This window comes from Adiantum capillus-veneris, chromosome 16 (genome assembly GCF_014529385.1).
Source record: "Adiantum capillus-veneris isolate H3 chromosome 16, ASM1452938v2, whole genome shotgun sequence".
In the NCBI taxonomy this organism is placed as follows: Eukaryota; Viridiplantae; Streptophyta; class Polypodiopsida; order Polypodiales; family Pteridaceae; genus Adiantum; species Adiantum capillus-veneris.
In genome coordinates, this window is record NC_140946.1 from 27,935,725 (window position 1) to 27,959,936 (window position 24,212).

The 24,212-nt window shown below is 46.2% G+C and overlaps 1 protein-coding gene across 1 annotated transcript in view; it reads right to left on the reverse strand.

Moving 5' to 3' along the window:
- LOC147438767 (uncharacterized) overlaps nucleotides 1–23,949 on the reverse strand; it is a 28,118-nt gene extending 4,169 nt beyond the window's left edge. Inside the window, exon 1 of the mRNA XM_086484750.1 lies at nucleotides 23,731–23,949. Coding sequence (XP_086340876.1) covers nucleotides 23,731–23,921 — 191 coding nt within the window. The 5' untranslated portion in view covers nucleotides 23,922–23,949. The remainder of the gene's footprint in view (nucleotides 1–23,730) is intronic.
- Between the last annotated feature and the right edge of the window lie 263 nt (nucleotides 23,950–24,212).

The window sequence follows — 24,212 nt, forward strand, 5'->3', positions numbered from 1 at the left end:
GCCCCTTTCCTTCAATTGGGCTGATTTCCAAGACAAGCTCAAGGCGCGGTTTATGCCACCTCAGTACCTCGCACGATTGAAGGACGATTGGCGCGCTCTCAAGCAAAATGGTATGCCGATCATGTCTTTTTCTAATCGTATTTTGCAGCTAGGTACCCAATTACGCAAGTCGGATGATGAACGCAAAGAGGCATTCCTTTTTGGGTTAGACGACTATATCAAGTTTGATGTAGAGGTCTTCGATCCAATCGATCTCAACAAGGCGGTAGCGATTGCTCTCGCACAAGAGATGAAGCACAACAAGGGAAAGCCTAAGGAGAACAAGACTTCCACAAGTACCTCTCTGACTTCTCAGAACCCTCGAAACGGTAAGAACAGTAAGAATGTAACAAACTGCTGACGTGTCGACCTACTAAAGAACGGAGCTACCGGCCGAGGGGCCTAAACCCTAAGAAGAACAAGCAACAGAGGAAGTGTCACAGAATGATGACGTGGTTGCCCGAGTGCAGAAAACAATAACCCTAATTTCTGCCAGAAACCCTAATTTTGGAAACCCTAACCCTAAAACCTGCAAACCCTAATTTCTGCCAGAAACCCTAATTCTGAAAACCCTAACTGCTGAAACCCTAATTCGAGAAACCCTAACCCTAAAACCTGCAAACCCTAATTTCTGCCAGAAGCCCTAACCCTAAGGCAGCAGACAAATTCCGAAAATTGCGCTGACATGATGACGTGGCAGGCTGTACGGATTTCCATGATTTACGCTGGCAGCTTTTTGGCTTTGCTTTTGAACCAGAAGCTTTTGAGTTTTAAAGGCTTTTTACTATAACTGCTTTTCAGGCCAAGGGCCTTTAAATATGAGGCTAGGGCTCATTCTCTCGCATGCTTCAGTACGAAGGTGCAGAGTCTGGAGTACCGGCTTGTACTGTGTTGATGCAATATAAAGAAATACCAAAAGGGGCGCCAAGGTTTGGGGCCAATACTCTCTGGGGTGGAATTCCGCCACTCCGTGTCGCGTGTCGTCTCTCTCTCTCTCTCTCTCTCTCTCTCTCTCTCTCTCTCTCTCTCTCAGTTCAGTTGTTATTGAAGTGCGAAGAGTTTGTTCAGTATGTTCTTTTCTATTGGCACGTGGTGCCCGCATTTATGACAAAGAATGGTAAGGACGGTAACTCTTCTAACCGATCTTCCAACAGTCTCTCAGAAAAGAATTCTTCCAATGAATCTAAGGGTAAGGCTAACACAATTGCTAAACCTAAGCTTACTCTAGATGAAAAGGTAGCACAAGGAATTGGAGGAGGATACATCACGTCGGAAGAGCAAAGCACTTATTCTAAGGAAGGTCGTTGTTTTCATTGTCACATTAAGGGTCACATAAGAAGAACATGTCCTAAGCTTGAATCGAATGAATCAAAAGAATCCACAGAATCCACTTCCTCTGTCAACGCAATTACTGATAACACGAGTGTGTCCCAAGTTTCTCTTGACCCTCCCATTGATGATTCTCTCATTAAATGTTATGGTCAGGTGTCGGGGCAGCGTTTTGTCATATTGTTTGACCCAGGTAGTATGCATGATGTGATCAGTCCCTCTCTTGTTGACAGAGCCCGCCTAGAAGTTAGTCAAAAACCTCCTCTCGAGGTCTCTTGCTTTGTTCCCGGTATAGACTCTCTCATCACGCAGGAGTGTCTTGGTGTGTTGTTTACAAATCAACAAGCTGCCTTCAGTAGAAGATTTTTTGTCTCTCCTCTCTCAAGATGTGATATGATTTTGGGCATTCGATGGTTTCGTGATCTTAACCCTCTCATTGATTGGGAGGCTAACACTTTCACTCTCTATGCCAAAAGTGATTTTCCCATTGTCATTCGTGGAGAGGACATTGTTCATTCTCCCTCTCTCATTGCTAATATGTAGGACAAGATTGAAAGGATTTAGGAGAAGGAGACTCTTTTAGTCTCTTCTTCTCCAAAGCATGACACACAGGATTTGCATGATTATGAGAAGCATGATGATTTGGATGACAATGACAAGCATGATGATTTGCATGACCAAGATGTGATTTCTCACAAGCATGATGATTTGCATAAAGAAGATGTGATTTCTCACAAGCATGATGAGTTGCATGAAGAAGATGTGATTGTTCAAAAGGATAATGTGTTAGTGGATGCTTTTTCTAGCAAAGCTAACCTCGTTGTAGATTCGAACTATCACGAAGATCCGATCTTGGCTTTCAAGTCGAGGTCCAAAGAACCCCCACAGGACGATTCGATCATTCAAGAAGAACCGATCTTGGCTCTCAAGCCTAGGTCCAAAGAACCCTCACAGGAAGTATTATGTGTTCGAGTGATTAGTCAGCACACATTGTTTGAGTGTTTCATTCATGATCGTTTCCTGTATTTTCGTCAGCGTCTTTATGTGATCCCTTTTCCTAGGCATGCCATATTGTTTTCTGAGCCCAGTTCACGCCTGAATGAGCACGGATGTATGCGGATGGTTCATGAAAAGTTGAAAAGTATGCATTCAAGGAAGTCACATTCCATGTCTCTTCCTTGGCATGGCATAGTTTCCGAAAGAGCACATGAAAGTATGAGCACCAAGCATGGGCATTTCCGTTGTGAATTGCCACAGTTGATTGATTTAGATCAGAAGAGAAAGATTCGATCTCGTTGTTTGCGTGTGTGTGGTGAACCGTTTGGCACTCCGTCTATTTGTTCATCTACATTGCATGCACAGTCTTTGAGGAAGACTATAATTTTTCCAGTCACTTTACATGGAATGGGTATGTTCATGGTTTTGTGTTGGAAATGGGTTCAGGAATTTTCAGCCATGGACGAAGAAGAAAGAAGCATGACTCTAGACGAAGTTGAAGCATCGAAGGAGCCACAAAAGACTTTGTGTCGCTTTCGGCGCGGCCCAAAGAAGCAAGCATTGCAGACTTTTATGAAGTTCAAGTACCGCACGACCTACACCTCAGCATGGGCCGGCGAAGAGTCCTTTCGAGGATTCCGGATGTTGTTGGCGATCTCCCTCGACGCCATACAATTCGGTACCAATACCTCACTTTGAAAAGGAGGGGATTTCACGTGACACATCCAACTCTATGTGTCCATGGACAAGCTACAGCATGACCAGGGTTCAGTTCAGTCAAGTCAGTCTAGAATAGGAAGTGATCTGGCACTTTTGTGAGTTTGTTTGCAGACCGTGCATGCCTAGACACTTAGTGTAGATGCATATCCTCTGGTTGCACACAACATGATCATAAGCATTCCCATCAAAATCCATCAGAATCCTTTAGGGGAATTTTCAAGTGCATTTAGCCTATTTTTGACATTTTTCACTTATTATTTTTAAGTGACTTTTGTTGGAAAGTAGGTAGGGCAAATTGAGTAAGTTTGTATATAAGCAAACCTAGACTAGCACTAAAGGGCAGAAGAGGCAACAGGAGCCAAACTCAGCAGGCAACTTCTCCAACAAGACCTTGGCGGTTCTCCCCTCCAAGCAAGACTCAGCCCTAGCATTTCCTCCATCAAGCATCATCCTAGCCCTGCATCAGCCTAGTGATTTCACATTCAGCATCATCGCCAGAAGCAAGCCCAAGCTAGCGTTTTGCAACAATTCGACATCGCCGGCAAAGCTGCAACACATCAGCGTTTTCAGCCCTTGCCATCGCCATCCACAGCCCCATGCCTAGCGTTTTTGATCCCAGCAAGATTCAGCCCTAAAGAGTAGCAGATGCAGCCTGGAAAAACCAGCAGTTTCAGCCTTTAAGAACCTCAGTTTTCAGCCCTAAAACCTGCAGATTTTCAGCGACAAAGACCTACACAAACAGCCCCAAAATCAGCGTTTTTGGATTAGCCGCAGATTTCAGCCCATAGCGTTTTTGGACAGCAGATAAAAGATTGCAGATTTCAGCCCTAGTGTCGGCCTCGTCATCCCCATCGTCGTCGTCAACATAGCCTAGACTTGCATCAGTCTCATGCATACCGTTTGTACCAGTTTGTGCAATCATAAGTAGACCACTCTCGTCGACGAGAGTGGGGCCTTCGGAGGAGGGTTTTACGTCGTCTCTGGTGTCGTATTCTCTCTCTCTATCTCTCAGTCTCATACACTTGCACGCACAGTGTCCATTCACTTTGTTTGTGATCATAGCATTCTCTCGTTAAGAACGGAAGGCTCTACCTTCCATAAGAACAAAAGGAACCTTGAGCACAATTCGGAGCACTCATCTTGAGCAAAGCGCAAACATTCATTGCGCTACACCTTACATACAGTATACGTTCTGGTTCGAGACACCCACACCCTCCCGAAGGTCATTTTACTACCTCGGGTGAGTGGTGGTTGGCTCCGTCAAAATGTGGAGTATTCACACCTCCCGAATCAGTGCTTCATTTGTCGACAGATGGGCCATCTTGCAAAGGCTTGTCCACGGAGGCGGCCTTGACTTGCGGCACAGACCCAGCCCCAACCTCCTAAGGTTGGCCAAACACAACAAGCAAAGACACTGGGAGCTCAGGCAGGTTCTTCCTCCGAGCCTTGCGTCTAGGCAGAGGAGGGCTGGCAATAGGTCCGTGGTCGATGTCTCCAGGGACCACCACGTCAGTTCGACACCCTTGGTGGTCGCCCTACACCATGCCAGCAACAATGGGTTCCCATAGGGGAACGTTTCGACCCCTTACAGCAAGATGAGCACACAGATACCCCATGCCACAAGACGGACACCACGTGCCAATAGAAAAGAACAGACTACACAGACTTTTGACCATAACTGAACTAGAGAGAGAGAGAGAGAGAGCACACGCGGCAAGGAATGGCGGAATTCCACCCCAAAGAGTATTGGCCCCAAACCTTGGCGTGCCTTTCGATATTTCTTTATATTGCTTCAACTGAGTACAATGTCAGTACTCCAATCCCTACACCTTCACACTAAAGCATGTCAGAGAATGAGCCCTCTGCACATATTTGAAGGCCCTTGGCCTTGAAAAGCAGTTACATGAGCAGTTGTCAAACTCAATTGGACCCAAAAACACTAGCGTCAAAAGCTACCAGCGCGTTTTGCGGAAATCTGTATAGCTCTGCCACGTCAGCAGTCAGTGCAACACAAATGCTCATATATGCATGTTACAAGACACAACGAACAGCGCCGCTAAGCAATCCCCCGACACATACGATCTACGATATGAAGCTACTCAACGACTACCTCATCACTCCCCCCGCAAAACCTAAAAAGGTCCGGGCCATCACTTCAAAGGACTGGTACAACCAAACGCTCGCCAAATCGCAGTCTGCGTCGTTTGGATGTTCAAGCATACGACCAAACGCTCCCCAAACATATTGTCTACGTCGTTCGAAGGTTTCCCAACATACAACGGAACGCTCCCCAAACATCCCGTCTACGTCATTCCAAGGTTCAAACAATACCAAAACAACATTTCTCACTACTCCCGAGAGTAAATCACCAATCAATGAAACCAGTATTAAAACCCGATTCAAACAGTTCAAATCTGCACCAAGACATGTTTAAAACAGATAGCATCCATTCAGGCTTGCCCTTCTGCATCACGGTGATGGTTCGGTTTCGAACCTGGAGAGTCGCATCATTCTTGTCCTGCTAGGGCATGCCCAAGAGATCTTCGCAGTTGCCCAACTTCATAATGTAGAAATCAGCTTTTCCATGATAATCTTGGATAGTCACTGGAAGAGCACCAATGAGCAGTACCACTTTCTGAGTTTGCCCCATGGCTAGCTCAGCTTCAATTTCTCCACCCTCTGCATCATAATCAAAGTGCATCTGCTTCAAGAATTCTGGATGGATGAAGTTCTCTGTAGCTCCGAGGTCAAAGAAAATAAGGACTTTCAAGCCGTTGACTTTACCATATGCTCGACACAATTCATTTGTACTCTCAAGGAGTATGCCATAGATATCACGGACTAGTCCAATAGCGGGTCTAGCTCTCTTGGCTGGAGGTGACCTTGAGGATCATTCTGTCGTGGGAGCATAAGGTTGCTCTAAAGACGTCGAGGCTCGCTCAGGACATGTAGTAAATGTATGCCCTGTTTGAAAACATCCGAAGCATCGGCCTTCTTGTAAAATGGTTTCTTGTTGACGTTGTGTCAGACGAGGCCTTTTGAGGTTGGGTGTCACGAGACTCCCGAGAATTTGTTCGTTGTTGTCGAGAGTTGTGGTTAGTGGCCAGAGGTTCTTCTATGGTAAACTCCAGCTTTCCCTTCATCAGTTTGTAGCCAACCGCGGCATGGTCCATAAGCTCTTGCATGGTGGAGACTTGCTTGGAGAGACAATATTCCTGCAATGGTGGTGGTAGTCCAATAGTGTATCGCTCACATCGGGCCTCCAAGGGAACGAGCCTAAAGAAGGATACCAGAAGGTATACATCGAGAAACCTTTGGTTATAGTCGTCCATGGTCTCCGTGGCAAGCATTTTGAAATTGCCCCATTTTGCCAAGATACGGACTTCAAACATAGAAGTCATATAACTGCATGCAAATACTGTCTTGAAAGCTTGTCAGGTCCTTGGAGCATGCGGTTGTGTCGCGATTGAACTCCATCACTGCATACAACCACAACATCGACGGAATATAGTTACCCGGAATGGGAAATCGAAACGGGGAACAGCAACCGATAGGAACTACCATCCCCTGTTTCGGACACTCACGTCTGAAACACGGAACGGGGATTCGTAACGGGAAGCTAGATTGGGAACAGGGAATGGCAACCTGAAAATGGCCATTCCCTATAACTATGCGCCGGAGGCTCCATCAGAAGATTTGGACTATTCTAGCACGACATGGGAGACGTCCAGTACGACTATTTACAGAGGTGAACATTGATGATGCTCTTCAGCAACTGATGCAATACTTTCTCGGACAACACCCGATGCCGAGCATCCTCAAGCATTGATGATGATGACGATTTTAGTTTTTTGACTTTACTTTACTTCATTTTTATTTTGTACCTAGACATTGTATTAGATCCACCAAGATTGTATCAATTTGGTCTCATAGGTCATTTTGGCCTTTTAAAGACGTTTAATATAACATTTCATTTTATTTTTATTTTCTCCCTCTATTCAAGTTGTTTGCAATTTTCTCACGTGTATTGTTGTAGATTTTTGGCTTGGAGTGTCCAAGTCTATTACACGTTACATTCCCTTTGCACCTAAATTAGTTCTTGATCAAAGAGTCAAGAAGTCTCAAAAGACTTCACCCCAACTATTTAATCAAGCCGAAACATCGATCTAGGTCCTTAGTCGAGTGCTACTTAGGAACCAGTATGATCGTCAATGAGTCGTTTCCATCCAAGAGTTCAATTAAGAAATCCTATAAATAGGACCCTAGGCTCATTTGTGAGCTATCTTGTGTGATCACCACACTTAGACTCTATGCCCTTGGCAGCTCTACCTGCAAACCCGTTTGGTATGGGCTTGGTGGTATGAAGCACCAGCCCTTGTGGTAGAGGCTAGCCCGTGGCCCCGTTGGCTGCAGGCTCTAAGGCTCAAGGGTGAGCCCGTATTGGATCTATGGCTGGGAGATGAGTCTGATGTTCGCTCTCTACATTCATTATGCATTAGTGTGGCTTCTGCCATGTCATGTGTGCAGGATGGATCCAGTAAGGGACTAACATGCCATAACTTAAAAAGTTCTTGATTCCAAGAGAATAAGCCATAGTGGTAAGCCTGGGTGTCAAGTGCAACACAAGGGTTTAAGGATTTTAGCTTAGATCTAGTACTTCGCACATGCCACAAACACAAGGTTACTTTACTTCAATGGAGAAAACTGAATTGAACACAATGTGTGTGTGTGTGTGTGTGTGTGAGAGAGAGAGAGAGAGAGAGAGAGAGAAAGAGAAATGACACCGAATGTCGGGTCCCAACCACCCTCAAGGGCCGCCTTGCTCTGTTGCCAGAGCAAGTACTTGCATTCGATTACTTGCATAAATGCTACAATGCTGAAATGCTAATGCTCCATGCAAAAATGAAGGTCGATGATGTTGATGCAAATACGCTAGGGCTAACTCTAATGTTGAAGACGGATCTTCAAAACACTAGGTTGAATCTAGTATTATTGATGCTAATGATAAAGGCTAGGGCTGATCTGCCGATACTATGGGTACTTGACTAAAGTGCTAGAGATGGTGCTAGCCGTGGTGTTGAGGAAAAGGAAAACGCACGGGAGTTGCTGGGTACTGGGTACTGGTCTTCAGATGCTCCAAAGGGGGGACAAAAGGGGTTGCTTATATAGGTTTTTCTGCCATTTTCCCTACCTACTTTTTATGAATGTCATGTCAAAATCACTTATTAACAAATGACTTAAATGACTGTTCATATACCCATATGCTTAAGTGACCGCATTGTGCAAGTGAGGGTATGCAACTATGACCCGCCGGATCATGCACGTCCTAGAGGCTCACAAAGTACCAAAAGATCCCCAAGCTAACCGAGACTAACGCTGACCTATAGCAATAGCTTATCCACGTGGCTCAAGTACAATGTGCACATGACACTGAGTGTTTGAAGTAAAGTCTCTGTGGATTGAGTCTCTACTATCCAAACTCATCTTTTGGAGCAAGTGCATGCTTTTTCATTCCCCAATCCTGCAAATTGTCCATTGTATTGTATCTAAGTCCTTAGTTGAAATATTCTTGCATCTAATGTGGTCTGTAAACCTAATAATTACTTGGAAGGCTGGGGCAACCTTCTTTGTACACCATTCATGTAGGTCACTACTTAGGTGACAAATAAAGGTAATCAAATCGCAATGGATGGTGTACAGTTCAATGGCCATCCTCATGCCTACGGGTTTATAATCGCCTACAAATTCAAACTATATCATCATCACAAACGATGTATGGCATGTAGTTAGTGGTCACTAGGGATCGAGTTTACAGCACGCTACAAAACTAGTCAGCCGTGCACCCGAAAGATAGTGTAATTCCAATTTCCAACTTACTACCATGTTGATGGGCCGCACCACCAACTACATTTTCAAACCAACTCTATATAAACCATAAATCATTGTCAAGGAAGCCCAATGACCCTCTTCACTCATATAACCTTTGTATCATTACTCCTCGCAGTGATTGATCTCGTTCTATATGAGTGTTAGATACTCAAATTCCAACGGCTGTCCAAGTATATTGATTGATTATGGTGTTAACCATCCCTGTCACACTGTAACAAATTGATGACGTGGCAGTACTGCCCGAACACACAAGGATGACGTGGCAGTAATTGTACCGACTCACTGTACGACAACTTACGTGGTAGCCAATACGGCTCCCCATGAAATGCGCTGACAGGCTGGTAGTATAGACGCCCGTAAAACACGCTGACAGGGTGCGGGTGCTGACGTGGCAGATTGTATGGAGTTCCGCTTGTTGCGCTGATGCCTTTTCTGGCAGCTTTTGGAGCCAATTGCTTTTTGGAACAAGTTGCCTTTGGGATTATTGCTTTTAGGAACCAATTGCTTTTGGGTTCAACTTCCTTTGGGGCTCTGCTTTTGGCATCCCTTATAAGAAGAAAAGGACCCAAGGGGCCTCACTCTTCAGGGCATCTAGACGCAGAGTTTGAGAGCAAAGGACCCCTCAGGTGTTGTACTTTGCTCGAGCATTAGTATAAAAGAAATACCGAAAGAGGCACTAGTCTTTGGGGCCAATCTCTCTGGGCACAGAACTACGTCAGGCCGTGTCGACTCAAGTTTTTAAAGTTGTGAAGTATTTTAAGTGATTTACTCGAGTGTCGGGTCGGATTCTCTACTTGGTGTAAGGTACAGCGGAATGAATGTTTGAACTTTGCTCAAGATGAGTGCTCCGAACTGTGCTCAAGGTTCCTTTTGTTCTTATGGCAAGGAGAGCCTTCCGTTCTTAATGAGAGAGTGCAATGGACACAAACAAAGTGAATGGACACTGTGCGTGAAAGTGTATGAGACTCAGAGATAGAGAGAGAGAAGAGAATACGACACCAGAGACGTATAACCCTCCTCCGAAGGCCCCACTCTCGTTGGCAAGAGTGGTCTACGATTGACAAACTGGTACAAAGTGAATGCATGTGACTGATGCAAGGCTAGGCTAGATCGATGTCGACGACGGGGATAACGAGACCGATCTAAGGGCTGAAAATAGGTGCTCTTGTCCTGCTGTCCAAAAACACCAGGGGCTGAAATCTGTTACTGCTGAAAAGGCAAGAAAAACGCTGGTTTGCTGGTCTTTATTTGATGAAATTTTGCTGTTGTGATGAGGCTGAAAATGCTATGGAAATGGGGGCGACAATGGCCTACTGAAAACCCCAATGGCTGAGATCAATGGCGATGATTGCTTGGATGAAAAACGCTAGGGCTGAGAGGACTTGGCGATGAAGCTATGGCCGAAAACGCCAAGTACTGGGATCTGATGGCGAGGATGACTTGCTGATGAAAAACGCTAGGTGAAGGGGGTGTCTTGCTTGGAGGGAAAACACCACCAAGGGAGGGATCTTGCTGAGAAGTTGCATGTTGAGCAAGGTGCTCATGCTGCCTCTTCTGCCAATTAGTGCTAGCCTAGGTTTCTTTATATACAAACTTACTCAATTTGCCCTACCTACTTTCCAACAAAAGTCGCTTAAAAATAATAAGTGAAAAATGTCAAAAATAGGCTAAATGCACTGGAAAATTCCCCTGAAGGATTATGATGGATTCTGATGGGAATGCTTATGATCATGCTATGTGCAACCAGAGGATATGCATCTATTCTAAGTGTTTGGACATGCACGGTCTACGAACAGACTCACAAAAGTGCCAGATCACTTCCTATTCTAGACTGGCTTGACTGAACTGAACCCTAGTCATGTTGTAGCTTGTCCACGGACACATAGAGTTGGATGTGTCACGTGAAATCCCCTCCTTTTCAAAGTGAGGTACTGGTACCGAACTGTATGGCGTCAAGGGAGATCGCCAACAACATCCGGAATCCTTGAAAGGACTCTTCGCCGGTCCACGCTGAGGTGTGGGTCGTGCGATACTTGAACTTCATAAAGGTTTGCAACGCTTGCTTCTTTGGGCCGCGCCGAAAGCGACACAAAAATCATCTGTAGCTCCTTCAATGCTTCAACTTTGTCTATGGACGTAGGTCCAGCTTCTTCAAGAATCTCTAAGGCTGAAAACTCTTGAAACCACTTCCAACACAAAAACATGAACATACCTATTCCATGTAAAGTGAGTGGAGAAAATCTGGTCTTCCTAAAAGACTGTGCATGCAATGTAGATGAACAATTAGATGGAGTGCCAAACCGTTCACCACACACACGCAATCAATGAGATCGAATCTTGTCTTCCTGATCTAAATCAATCAACTGTGGCAATTCACAACGGAAAGCCCATGCTTGGTGCTCATACTTTCATGTGCTCTTTCTACAACTGTGTCGTGCCAAGGAAGAGACATGGAACGTGACTTCCTTGAATGCAAACTTTTCAACTTTTCATGAACAACCCGCATACATTCGTGCTCATTCATGAGAGAAACGTGCTCAACGAACAAATGTCATGCCTAGGAAAAGGGATCACATAAAGACGCTGACGAAAATACAGGAAACGATCACGAATGAAACACTCGTACAATGCGTGCGTACTAATCATGCGAACACATAATACTTCCTGTGAGGGCTCTTTGGACCTAGGCTCCAGAGCCAAGATCGATTGATCGAATCTGCAACGAGGTTAGCTTCGCTAGAAAAAGCATCAACTAACTCATCATCCTTGTGAACAATCACATCATCTTCATGCAAATCATCCTACTTGTGAGAAATCACATCTTGATCATGCAAATCATCATGCTTGTCATTGTCATCCAAATCATCATGCTCATCATTATCATTCAAATCATCATGCTTGTCATTGTCATTCAAATCATCATGCAAATCCTGTGTGTCATGCTTTGGAGAAGAAGAGACTAAGAGAGTCTCCTTCTCCTGAATCCTTTCAATCTTCGCCTGCACATTAGCAATGAGAGAGAGAGAGAATGAACCAACCTCCTCTCCACGAATGACAATGGGAGAGTCACTTTTGGCATTGAAAATGAACATATTTTCCGCCCAATCAATGAGAGGGTTATGCTCACGAAACCATCGAATGCCCAAAATCATATCACATCCTGAGAGAGGAGAGACGAAAAAAATTCTACGGAAACCAGCTTATTGAACTATAAACAACACATCAAGGCACTCTTTCGTGATGAGAGAGTCCATACCGGGAGCGAAGCCAGAGACCTCGAGAGGAGATTTTTGACTAACCTCCTCTAGACGGGCTCTCTCAACAAGAGAGACTGATCACATCATGCATACTGCCTGGGTCAAACAATATGACAAAACGCTGCCCCATCATATGACCATAACATTTAATGAGAGACTCATCAATGGGAGGGTCAAGAGAAACGTGGGGCACACTCGTGTTATCAGTAATTGCATTGATAGAGGAAGGGGGTTTTGTGGATTCTTTAGATTCATTAGAGTCAAGCTTAGGACATGTTTTTTTTATGTGACCCTTAATGTGACAATGAAAACAACGACCTTCCTTAGAATAAGTGCTTTGCTCTTCCGACCTGATGTATCCTCCTAAAATTCCTTGTGCTATCTTTTCATCTGGAGTGAGCTTAAGTTTAGCAATTGTGTTAGCTTTACCCTTAGGTTCATTGGAAGAGTTCTTTTCTGAGAGACTGTTGGAAGATTGGTTAGAAGAGTTACCGTTCTTACCATTCTTACCGTTCTCAGGGTTCTGAGAAGTCTGGGAGGTACTTGTCGAAGTCTTGTTCTCCTTAGGCTTTCCCTTGTTGTGCTTCACTCTTGTGCGAGAGCAATCACTACCGCCTTGTTGAGATCGATTGGATCAAGTACCTCGACATCATACTTGATATACTCGTCCAATCCGTAAAGGAATGCCTCTTTGCGCTCATCATCCGACTTGCGTAATTGGGTACCTAGTTGCAAAACACGATTAGAGAAAGACATAACCGGCATACCATTTTGCTTTAGAGCGCGCCAATCATCCTTTAATCGTGCGAGGTACTGAGGTGGCATAAACTGCGCCTTGAGCTTGTCTTGGAAATCAGCCCACTTGAAGGAAAGGGGCGTGAATTCGTCGGCTTCCTCTAGGTGCGCGGCTACCTGTGTCTCTTGCCATGCGTGGTACCAATTGATGGCATCACCGGCAAGGTGCATAGCTGCCATCAAAACCTTGCTATTCCATGTCTTCTTAGTTGTCGCAAAATAAGCATTAAATTGATGCAACCAAGAATGAATAACCGTAGCATCCATCTTACCATCATACTTATTGAAAGTCAACTTCTCTGTGACTAGGTTGTTGGAGTCCGCATCCCGGCTTGCGCCACTTGAGGAACTACCAACATCTTTGGCTGGCTCGAGCTTCGAAGCGAGAACATGTCGTACCAACTCTTGCATGCGTTGTTCACTCTGTACCGCACGCTTGACCTGTCGTACTTCCGCCGCCACGCACGCTTGATCACGCTCACACTCAAAGGTGTCTTGTCTTAGTTGGCGTTCACGCTCCAAGGTGTCTTGTCTTAGTTGGCGTTCATGCTCCAAGGCTTCCTGTCGTTCTGCTTTTCTTTCTAGTTGTGCCATCCCAACGCGAGTCATTTCTTGTTGTTGTGCCATCATCGACTTGACCATCGCCTCCATAGGATTTGGTACAATTCGTGGCGTAGATGGAGAAGGGGGAGGGTCGGAAAAACCTCCTAGTGGGAAAAATTCTTCGTCGTCTCTCTCATGCTCATCATTTGTATGCGAAGTATCCATTCCGCTTCGCATGATGACCATGCACTATGATCTTTGGTTCTTAAGGTCACGAGGAACTTGGGTTCTTGCGGGTCTTGGGTTCTTGGGTTCTTGAGGATCTTGAGGTCTTGAGGTTCTTGAGGGTCTTCTTTTTCTTGCAATCTGTGTTTGAGAAGGATCTTCTCTTCACCCAAGTTCTACTGTTTTCCGCAGGCGCACCCCATGGCGGCCTTGCGCTCACACCAAGGTTGCTTTTTCCTACCTCACGTCGATTGGCCGGCCGCTAAGTGCACGGTCCGCTCTCAATGAGTGAAAAGAAGCACAAGGGGAGGCTCGACAAGCCCTTCTTTCTTGGGATTCATGTCACTCTTCGAAAACACGATTAGGAATCGACACGCCCAAGCGAACTTGGGTTCGTGCGACCACAACAAGCAAAATTTATTTCGAAAGCCTAAGTGGCTAAATAAACACTAAGCGAGCGACTACACACTTTTGCAAGGTAGAGTGAGAGAGGAGAGAGAGAGGGAGATGGAGGTGGGAAGGGGGTAAAAATGCCACAAGGTTAACACCAAACGCGTTTCGCATAAAAGCTCTTCAGTGGTGTAACCCAAACAAGAGGTGTAGGTGGGTTTAAATAGGAAACCATCTAAGAAGGTGGAGGGGTTTCCAATGAGGTAGGTACAAGGTTTTAAAGGGAGAAGAGGCCTCTTTATTAGAGGAGGAAAAATCCCTATCAAGGGGTAGGAAAGAGAGAGAAGGGGGGATTTAAGGGAGAAAAAGGGATGGTTTAAGTGTGCCAATTACAAGATGGTACCAGGAGGTGGAGATTAGGACATAAATTAAATGGAGAAAAGAGGGGGGGGGGTTGAAATAGGAGTTTGTTTCTTTGGAATAAGGGGAAGAGGTCCAAGATAGCTTTAAGGGAGAAGAAGGTGGGGGAAAGAGAGGAGGGGAAGGTGAAGGGAAGATGAAGGGCAAGGTGTAGGGCTCTAACTAGAGAGAAGGTTGCCGAGGTTGAGCGCATTGAGCCAGCAGATGACTGGTTTGGTAGAGGGGGGGAGTTCGGAGTGGATTTCCAAGTGCTTAGAGAGAGGTTCGTTAATGGTTTTGGCTAAACTAAGCTGGCGGGTAAAGGGAGTAAAGGGGATTTTGACAATGAAAGGTGCTGCCTTCTTGAAGTTACTTCTCAAAAGGAAAGCGGGCCTAGAAGCATAGGTCACATAGAGAAAGCAAGCCTTAAGAAACGGTGCAGGGTAACCCTTAGCTCTAAGCCGGGAAAAGAAGAGGTTGCGAATAGAGATAAATCCCTCGAGCGAGCTTTCTCTAATGATATATCTTTTGAGCTCTGATAATATAAAAGCAATTTTCTGGTGTGTAGGGTGCCAAGACTGCCACAGGATATAGTTGTAGGAGTTGAGAGGCTTTTGGTGGCAGTGCGTGTCCAGAATCCCAGTAAAGTGGAAAGAGGGCCCTTTAAAGAAGTGAATGTCCAAAATAAAAGCTTCATGTGCGGAGATAGAGGGAGTAATCTTAATGTGTTCCTGGAGAGGATGTCCGTAGTCAAGGAGAAGATTTTTAAGGCTAGAGGGGGGGCCATCCCAAACCCCAAAAGCATCATCTATGAACCTTTTGAAGTAGAGGAGAGAAGGGGAAGAGATAAGGCTCTCTCCTTCCTCTAAGGAACATAAAAATAGACAAGCATACACCACCGCAAAGTTAGACCCCATTGCGGTGCCTTTTACTTCGTGCCAAAACTTCCCTTGAAAGGAGATGTAATGGTGGTTGAGAATGAGAGAGGCCAAAGACAGGATGAAGCTAACTTTTGGAACGGGAAAATGACCCTGGATAGAGTTTCTAAGTGCATAGAGCCCATCTTGGATAGGGATGCTTGGGTAGAGTGACTCTACGTCGAAAGTAAAGAGAGTAATGTGAGGAGAGAAAGAGATAGCGGCCAGGTTATGATGAGAGAATGAGAGTCCAGAAGGTGTTGTTTCTTGGCAAGGAGTATGGGGAAGAGTTGCACATGTAGCCACTTAGAGGCATTCTCTAAGGTATACCCCTTGTAGGAACAAAAAGGGCGGCCTACAAGGGTAGGTTTATGGATTTTAGGCAAAAGGAAGAAGGGACAAGGTTTGGGAGAAGATTGAGAGGAGGAGAGGATGTAGGATCTCTCTTTGGGGGGGAGGAGATGAAAGTGAGAAACAATGGAAAGAAGAGTGGATTGAACAAAAGGTAGAGGAGGTGAAGAGATAGGGGAGGGAGTAAGTGAGAGGGTCTAAGAGGTGGCGCAAGGCTTCTTTATTGTACCAAGATTGGGAGAGGATGACGGGGCCAAGGTTCTTATCCGCGGGTTTGATTACAATCTTTCGATCATTTTTAAGAGAGCAAACCGCTTTTAGTACGAGGGGTTTAGTACAAAAAGGGGGAGAATGGCTAAGGAGAGGTTTTAAAAGGGAGAGAGCATCCTCAAAAGAAAGTCGTATGGTGGTGGAGTGAGAAGGCGGGTTCCAAGAGGGATTGGGAATAGAAAAAGATGGAGGGGGAAGGAGTGCATTCTTTTTAGAAGTGGAAGAAGAGAGAGGGAGTGAATTTTTGAAAAAGATTTGGAGTTGTAAGCTTCTCTCAAGATTGCTATATGCCTCGAGTATAGAAGAGGGAGGTGGAGGAGGGGAGGGGGGAATGTAATTGAGTCCCAGACCCAAAATCTTGCGCTCTGCGGAGGAGAGGGGGCGATTCGCCATGTTGTGAAAGGAGAGGTTGGTTACTTTATTTTCAAAAGAGAAGATAGTTTGCTTACTTAAGGTCAAGATTTTGTAGAGAGGAGGGTTGGTGAGGGGAAGCCAGCATTTAAACCTTTTTCTAGCACCATGGTAAGAGAGAGGAAGAAAGGAGGAATTACATGGAGGAGGGATCCAAAGGTTAGGAAAGAGAGGGGTATGGGAGAAGAGCAAGTGGACCCAAGAAGAAGGGTGCTCTACCCCTATTTCGTCCTCCTCCATTGCAAGTTTTTTGAACCTCTATGATTCTTGGGGAGGCTATGCTTGGGATGGGGATGGTGTGGGTGGGGAAAAGGGGTAGAGGAATTACAAGAGTTAAGAGGATAATTGGGTGTTATCAAGAGGGGAGGCATAATGGTGGGTTTGGGGGAGGGGGAAGGAGAAAGGTGGTTCTTGGGGGAAGGGGTAGGGGGAAGTTTACAAGGGGTGGAGGAGAGGATCCCCGAGGCGAAGGATTTGGGTTTTTTGTAGGGTTGATGTAGGGGCCCCCTCATGAGAGGTTCTAGCCAAAGGGAGAGGTTTTTTAAGGTGGTTAACACGATGTGAGGCTTTAAAGTGCGGTGGCCTTTTCGAAGGAGGTGAGAGAAGGTTTTTCATTTGTGTGGTGACCTCATGGTGCACTAATTCTCCTACCGTTTCTTCCTTTGGTAGAGACTCCGCTTCTTCCAAAATGGTGGCTTGTGCTCTCTTCCTAGCATTATGGGCCGCCGAGTTTAGGGAGGAGGCCAAGTGGGTTTGGAGGATGGCATTTTGAAGTAGAGCATCAAACTCATGAAGCGATGAAAGCTTCCATGAGAGGAGTTGATTGGCCCATGCCGAAGGTTGGACTCTAGGAAAGGAGACGGAAGCAAGCTTCTTAGTTAGGTCCAAGAGCCTTTCTTCTACAAGGTCGCGGTATGAGTCAAAGCTTTTTTGAAGGTTGTTGACAAGCACACTTTGGGCAAGGATGTAGGCTTGGGTGCAATCCAATTGAAATTGGATATTGAGGGATTCGAGCTTGGCACTTAGGAGTGCTTGCGCTTGAGAGTCATCCAAGGAGAGGCGGGGGGGCTTCATACAAAGGCTAAGCGGAGCTTTTTGATTGGCGAGAAGGCTCTGCAAATGGGTGAGATGAGAGGTAGCTTGGTTTAGCTTATGGTTGAGGGTACTCTACTAAGGAGAAGGATACAATTTTATCAAATTCACAAGGCTTGTTGATGGCGGGGAGAATGGGTAGGTTCTCCACCATCGGATTGGTGGCAAGGGGTGGGGTAAAAGCCAAGGAAGAGAAGCTCGCCGAGAGAGAGCCAAAAGTGGTTGGAAAAGTGAGGGAAGGCCTAGAAAGGATGCCGCCTTGGCTAGATTTGGGAAAGGCGCCCTTACGTGATACAAAAGCCGCACTAGCAGTGCCAAAGGCTTGGATAGAGGGGAGGGAGAGTTGGTCGAGGTCTTCCAAGGGCAAGTTGGCCGTGAGCCCCCGAAGCTCCTCCGGACCGAAAAGGGTTTTCTTTGAAGAGGTTGGGAAGGGGGAGGTGGTTTGCCCCAGAGAGTGAAGCAACCCCGAGGGTGGGTTGAATAGGGCCGAAGCCGAGGTGAATCCGGGGAGGGGGAGGGAAGGGTTGGGAGGGTACGAGGAAGCCCAAGCATTAGCTTTAGCAAGAGTGGCCAAGGGGGTAGTGGTGTTTGTAGTTATAGGGTAAAGAGGGCTTAGAAGGTTGCCGGTGGTCGAGGGGGCCATGGGGGGAATCGCCATAGTGGAGCTATTCGAGGGCAAAAGCTCAAGCGGGCTGTTGGGAGAGCCCACAGCTCCCTCAATTTCCATGGCCATAGCCGCTGCATGGAAAGGGTTAGTTGCCGACGAGGATGGGGGAATGGACTCCATATAGCGCTGTGCTGTAAGAACCCGCACCACGCTGCAGTGTTTGTAAGAAGCCGATTAGTTGCAACAGTGAGGCGTCGTGCAGCCTTTAACTACCAAGGAGGCACCCTTGACTTTGCGGTGAAGCCGAATGTCGCGGCAGTGAAGCCGAATGTCGCAGCAGTGAGGCGCAGTGAATCCTTGTACTTCCAAGGTGGCACCCTTCTTATACAAGGTCGTGGTCGTCGAAAAAACCGCAAGCATACACCGTCGCCGACTGCAATCGTGAATGCAGAAATTAGGTGGCGCTGACATGGAGAAAGAAGCAGCAGTACTCCCAGAGCAGTGTGCGGAGGACCCCGGCAAGGAGTTTAAGGTTCCCTGGGGGTGGCGGTGAAAGGAGTGACCTTCCTGCCGATATTCCAGAGCCGAGACAGGTGGTTAATACCCTACGGCACTTCTGCGTTTAGAGGGTTGTGAAGCAAGCGGTGCCGCCCGACACGAAGCTGCCGCACAGAGGCCCGCACCAGTAGAGCCGCCTGTCACTCGCGCGTGAGCGAGGAGAAAGGAGTGCGCCGTTTCTCGAGTGGGGCAGGACATCAGCGCTCAATAGAACGCCCGAGGCCGAGAAGGTGGCGGTGCTCAGCGATTAAAGCACCCACCCCGAAGCCTCTCCGGATGGTGGTGAGTATTGGTAGGTTGATACCCGCGCACCACGGCCCTTCAGAGAGCAGAGAGCTGGGGAGGTACGCAGCACCTTGTTGTATTGTTTTCCAGAAGGCGGTGAGAAGAGGTTGGCGCCTTCGCACTATTGTACTACAACGAGCAGAGAACCGGGGGTCCTCGGCGTCGTGAAACTAGCAGTTGCTGTGAGCAGGTCAGCGCTGGTTTGCAAGCAAGTGCTCAACTGGTTGTAACCCTTATGAGGGCAAAACGCGTTTGGTGTTAACCTTGTGGCATTTTTACCCCCTTCCCACCTCCATCTCCCTCTCTCTCTCCTCTCTCACTCTACCTTGCAAAAGTGTGTAGTCGCTCCCTTAGTGTTTATTTAGCCACTTAGGCTTTCGAAATAAACCGGCATACCATTTTGCTTGAGAGCACGCCAATCATCCTTTAATCGTGCGAGGTACTGAGGTGGCATAAACCGCGCCTTGAGCTTGTCTTGGAAATCAGCCCAATTGAAGGAAAGGGGCGTGAATTCGTCGGCTTCCTCTAGGTGCGCAGCTACCTGTGTCTCTTGCCATGCGTGGTACCAATTGATGGCATCACCGGCAAGGTGCATAGCTGCCATCAAAACCTTGCTATTCCATGTCTTCTTAGTTGTCGCAAAATAAGCATTAAATTGATGCAACCAAGAATGAATAACCGTAGCATCCATCTTACCATCATACTTATTGAAAGTCAACTTCTCTGTGACTAGGTTGTTGGAGTCCGCATCCCGGCTTGCGCCACTTGAGGAACTACCAACATCTTTGGCTGGCTCGAACTTCGAAGCGAGAACATGTCGTACCAACTCTTGCATGCGTTGTTCACTCTGTACCGCACGCTTGACCTGTCGTACTTCGGCCGCCACACGCGCTTGATCACGCTCACGCTCAAAGGTGTCTTGTCTTAGTTGGCGTTCACGCTCCAAGGTGTCTTGTCTTAGTTGCGTTCATGCTCCAAGGCTTCCTGTCGTTCTGCTTTTCTTTCTAGTTGTGCCATCGCAACGCGAGTCATTTCTTGTTGTTGTGCCATCATCGACTTGACCATCGCCTCCATAGGATTTGGTACAATTCGTGGCGTAGATGGAGAAGGGGGAGGGTCGGAAAAACCTCCTAGTGGGAAAAATTCTTCGTCGTTTCTCTCATGCTCATCATTTGTATGCGAAGTATCCATTCTGCTTCGCGTGATGACCATGCACTATGATCTTTGGTTCTTAAGGTCACAAGGAACTTGGGTACTTGCGGGTCTTGGGTTCTTGGGCTCTTGAGGATCTTGAGGTCTTGAGGATCTTCTTTTTCTTGCAATCTGTGTTTGAGAAGGATCTTCTCTTCACCCAAGTTCTACTCTTTTCCGCAGGCACACCCCTTGGCGGCCTTGCACTCACACCAAAGTTGCTTTTTCCTACCTCACGTCGATTGGCCGGCCGCTAAGTGCACGGTCCGCTCTCAATGAGTGAAAAGAAGCACAAGGGGAGGCTGGACAAGCCCTTCTTTCCTAGGATTCCTGTCACTCTTCGAAAACACGATTAGGAATCGACACGCCCAAGCGAACTTGGGTTCGTGCGACCGCAACAAGCAAAAAAAATTCTTGTGATTCCTGTGGTTCTTTGCTTGAGTGATACGGAACACTGCCAAAGCTCTGATACCAATGTAAGGTGCAACGGAATGAATGTTTGAACTTTGCTCAAGATAAGTGCTACGAACTGTGCTCAAGGTTCCTTTTGTTCTTATGGCAGGGAGAGTCTTCCGTTCTTAATGAGAGAGTGCAATGGACACAAACAAAGTGAATGGACACTGTGCGTGAAAGTGTATGAGACTCAGAGATAGAGAGAGAGAAGAGATACGACACCAGAGACGTAAAACCCTCCTCCGAAGGCCCCACTCTCGTTGGCAAGAGTGGTCTACGATTGACAAACTGGTACAAAGTGAATGCATGTGACTGATGCAAGGCTAGGCTAGATCGATGTCGACGACGGGGATGACGAGACCGATCTAAGGGCTGAAAATAGGTGCTCTTGTCCTGCTGTCCAAAAACACCAGGGGCTGAAATCTGTTACTGCTGAAAAGGCAAGAAAAAACGCTGGTTTGCTGGTCTTTACTTGATGAAATTTTGTTGTTGTGATGAGGCTGAAAATGCTATGGAAATGGGGGCGACAATGGCCTACTGAAAACCCCAATGGCTGAGATCAATGGCGATGATTGCTTCGATGAAAAACGCTAGGGCTGAGAGGACTTGGCGATGAAGCTATGGCTAAAAACGCCAAGTACTGGGATCTAATGGCAAGGATGACTTGTTGATGAAAAACGCTAGGTGAAAGGGGTGTCTTGCTTGGAGGGAAAACACCACCAAGGGAGGGATCTTGCTGAGAAGTTGCCTGTTGAGCAAGGTGCTCCTGCTGCCTCTTCTGCCAATTAGTGCGCTAGCCTAGGTTTCTTTATATACAAACTTACTCAATTTGCCCTACCTACTTTCCAGCAAAAGTCGCTTAAAAATAATAAGTGAAAAATGTCAAAAATACGGAAAATAGGCTAAATGCACTAGAAAATTCCCCTGAAGAATTCTGATGGATTTTGATGGGAATGCTTATGATCATGTTGTGTGCAACCAGAGGATATGCATCTATTCTGAGTGTCTGGACATGCACGGTCTGCGAACAGACTCACAAAAGTGTCAGTTCACTTCCTATTCTAGACTGACTTGACTGAACTGAACCCTGGTCATGCTGTAGCTTGTCCACAGACACACAGGGTTGGATGTGTCACGTGACACTTGGGGTGCCCAAGCTTGTGACACACACCACCCCCTCCCTTTTACCTTCCAACACTTGATAGGTGTCACATCGTGTTACCACTTAGCATTATGGAGCCCCATGTGATCATTCATAAGTTCTCTCTCTCCTTCCCAAGGAACTCAAAGGAACAAGGGAGCTTGTCACTACTAAAGATATAAAATTCCTTGATGGTGGCATTCTAGGTTGCATCTCATTATTCAATAGGCCATACTGCCTATACATGCAATTTTAGTCCATTTCGCCCATTATTAGCTTTCATGCTGATGTGACCTATTTTTAGCTGATGTGACACATTTATCAACATTTTCACCATGTGTTAATAGTGTTGGATGATGTGGAAATTTTATAAGTAATCAGCCCTTAATTGGGGTGCCCCAATTTTGCAAGACTCTAGGTCACTTTATCAGCATAGAAGTGACCCTCTGCCCCTCCTCATTATCCAATTGTATAAGCACTCTCTTGAGATACTGTGTTATTGGTCTTGGGTCAATCACTCCTACTCCCATTGTGTTTTCTCCTCTCTCATGTGTTCCTCTCTACATTCCTTCATCCACCTTTACTTCATGACAAAGATTGATTTTGATTCCTTGTCCCTCTCATCTCTTCTCTCTACCATAGTTTTTCCATACGTCAACTGCACGTCGGACACACACGGGTACGGAAGTACGGATGAAACTACCGGGAAATTCCACTACATAGGATGCTTAAAAGCCCACATACTACACCACCATGTTTTAAACTTTATACACAAACACAAAACATTCAAAAATTAGAATTTAGAGACTAGCTTGTGGGCACGGGAAAAGTTGAAGGTGAGCAAGAGAGGGCGAGAGGATGGGCTGGCACTGATTCGCAGCTCGCAGTTCACTGATGTGCTGCAATGCCTGCATAACAAAGTCGGCAGCCCAACTCGCGTGGCCAAAAAACTGTAGGCGATAAATTTTTGCCCCAATTTTTTGGCCGGGTACGGAATCACTTTCCGTACGTTTCCGTCTGTACGGCTGGGCAACCACACGGGTACGAAAAAAACTAGGCTCTCTATAACATCTCTACCTTTTAATGACCCGACTTGTATGATGAGTGGTATAAAGTATGCCCTCACGTATGGAGGCGCTAAAGAACTAAGTTGCAGCTAGAGTTTATGATTGGACCACCACCACCTACGCCATTATATCATGCATACAACACTAATTGAGGATTTTGATAAAAATATGTAAATAGCAAACCTCTGCACATGCAAATGCAAATTTGCTATGCAAGAATTTTCCTGCCCTTATAACAACATTTTTTGAGCAATATGGACTTTCTAATCATAGATCCTTCCATAAAGTTGATGTGGAGAAACACAAGATGCAGATAGTGCACGAATTTGTAGGACGCCCCACATAAAAAGTCTTACAGCTGGACAAAGAGATCTCATTGATTTCTCCCTGGGGAGTTAAAATATATATCCGCGCCTAGCCCATCCCAAATAGATCAAGAGGGAGACAGCAAGGGGCAGGTCTGCTAGGCACATACTTAAGACTAAGAAGACTATGGCCATTGGCCACTTCCACAAAATCTAGGTCATTACCACCTAACGTGAGACTTTCCTTCCCTTCTCCACTAATATCAAGGCACAAAGAGGCAGTCTTGTGATTTTCAAGCAATACCACTTTGCTTATCGTTTAGTAAGAAGGATATCTTTTGTTGTCGTCTATCTTCTTCAGACAGCCAAGTTTTCGCTTTATCTCTCTTTCATTCCACATGATACTGTGCTTTTGGCTATTTTGACAAATCTTAAAAGATGAATATAAGCCATCTCTCTCTCTCTCTCTCTCTCTCTCTCTCTCTCTCTCTCTCTCTGACCTGGATCTAGCGATGTTGCCACAGACCATGCACTTGTGACGTTTCCGGCCTCGCATAGTGAGAGGCTTCACGCTTACAGGCTCAGCTGCTACCATGGCTGGTGGCGGTGAAGGCTTGGACAGGGGCTTGCTGATGGCAGGTTCACCCATCGCAGCTGTTCGAGTGGAAATCCAGTCACTGCTCAGTCTCATGTAAGCTTTTTTTTTCTTCTTTTTTTTTTTCTTTTTTTTATTGACGCACTAGAGCTTATCCCTTCCTAATATTAGCCATGAAACAAGGGGATTTGAACCCACACCCTCTAGGTGAGAGGCCAAAGCCTTACCGTTAGACCAACTCTTTGGCGACGGCTCATTTTTTTTTGTTGGCAATGCCTTTTGGCATAAAGGGAGGGTGTATGTTTCTTAACACTATTTGACACGGTATTAGATGCCCAAGGCGGTGGGAAGCGCACAAATCTCGAAGCGGGGATAGTGCAACACCTC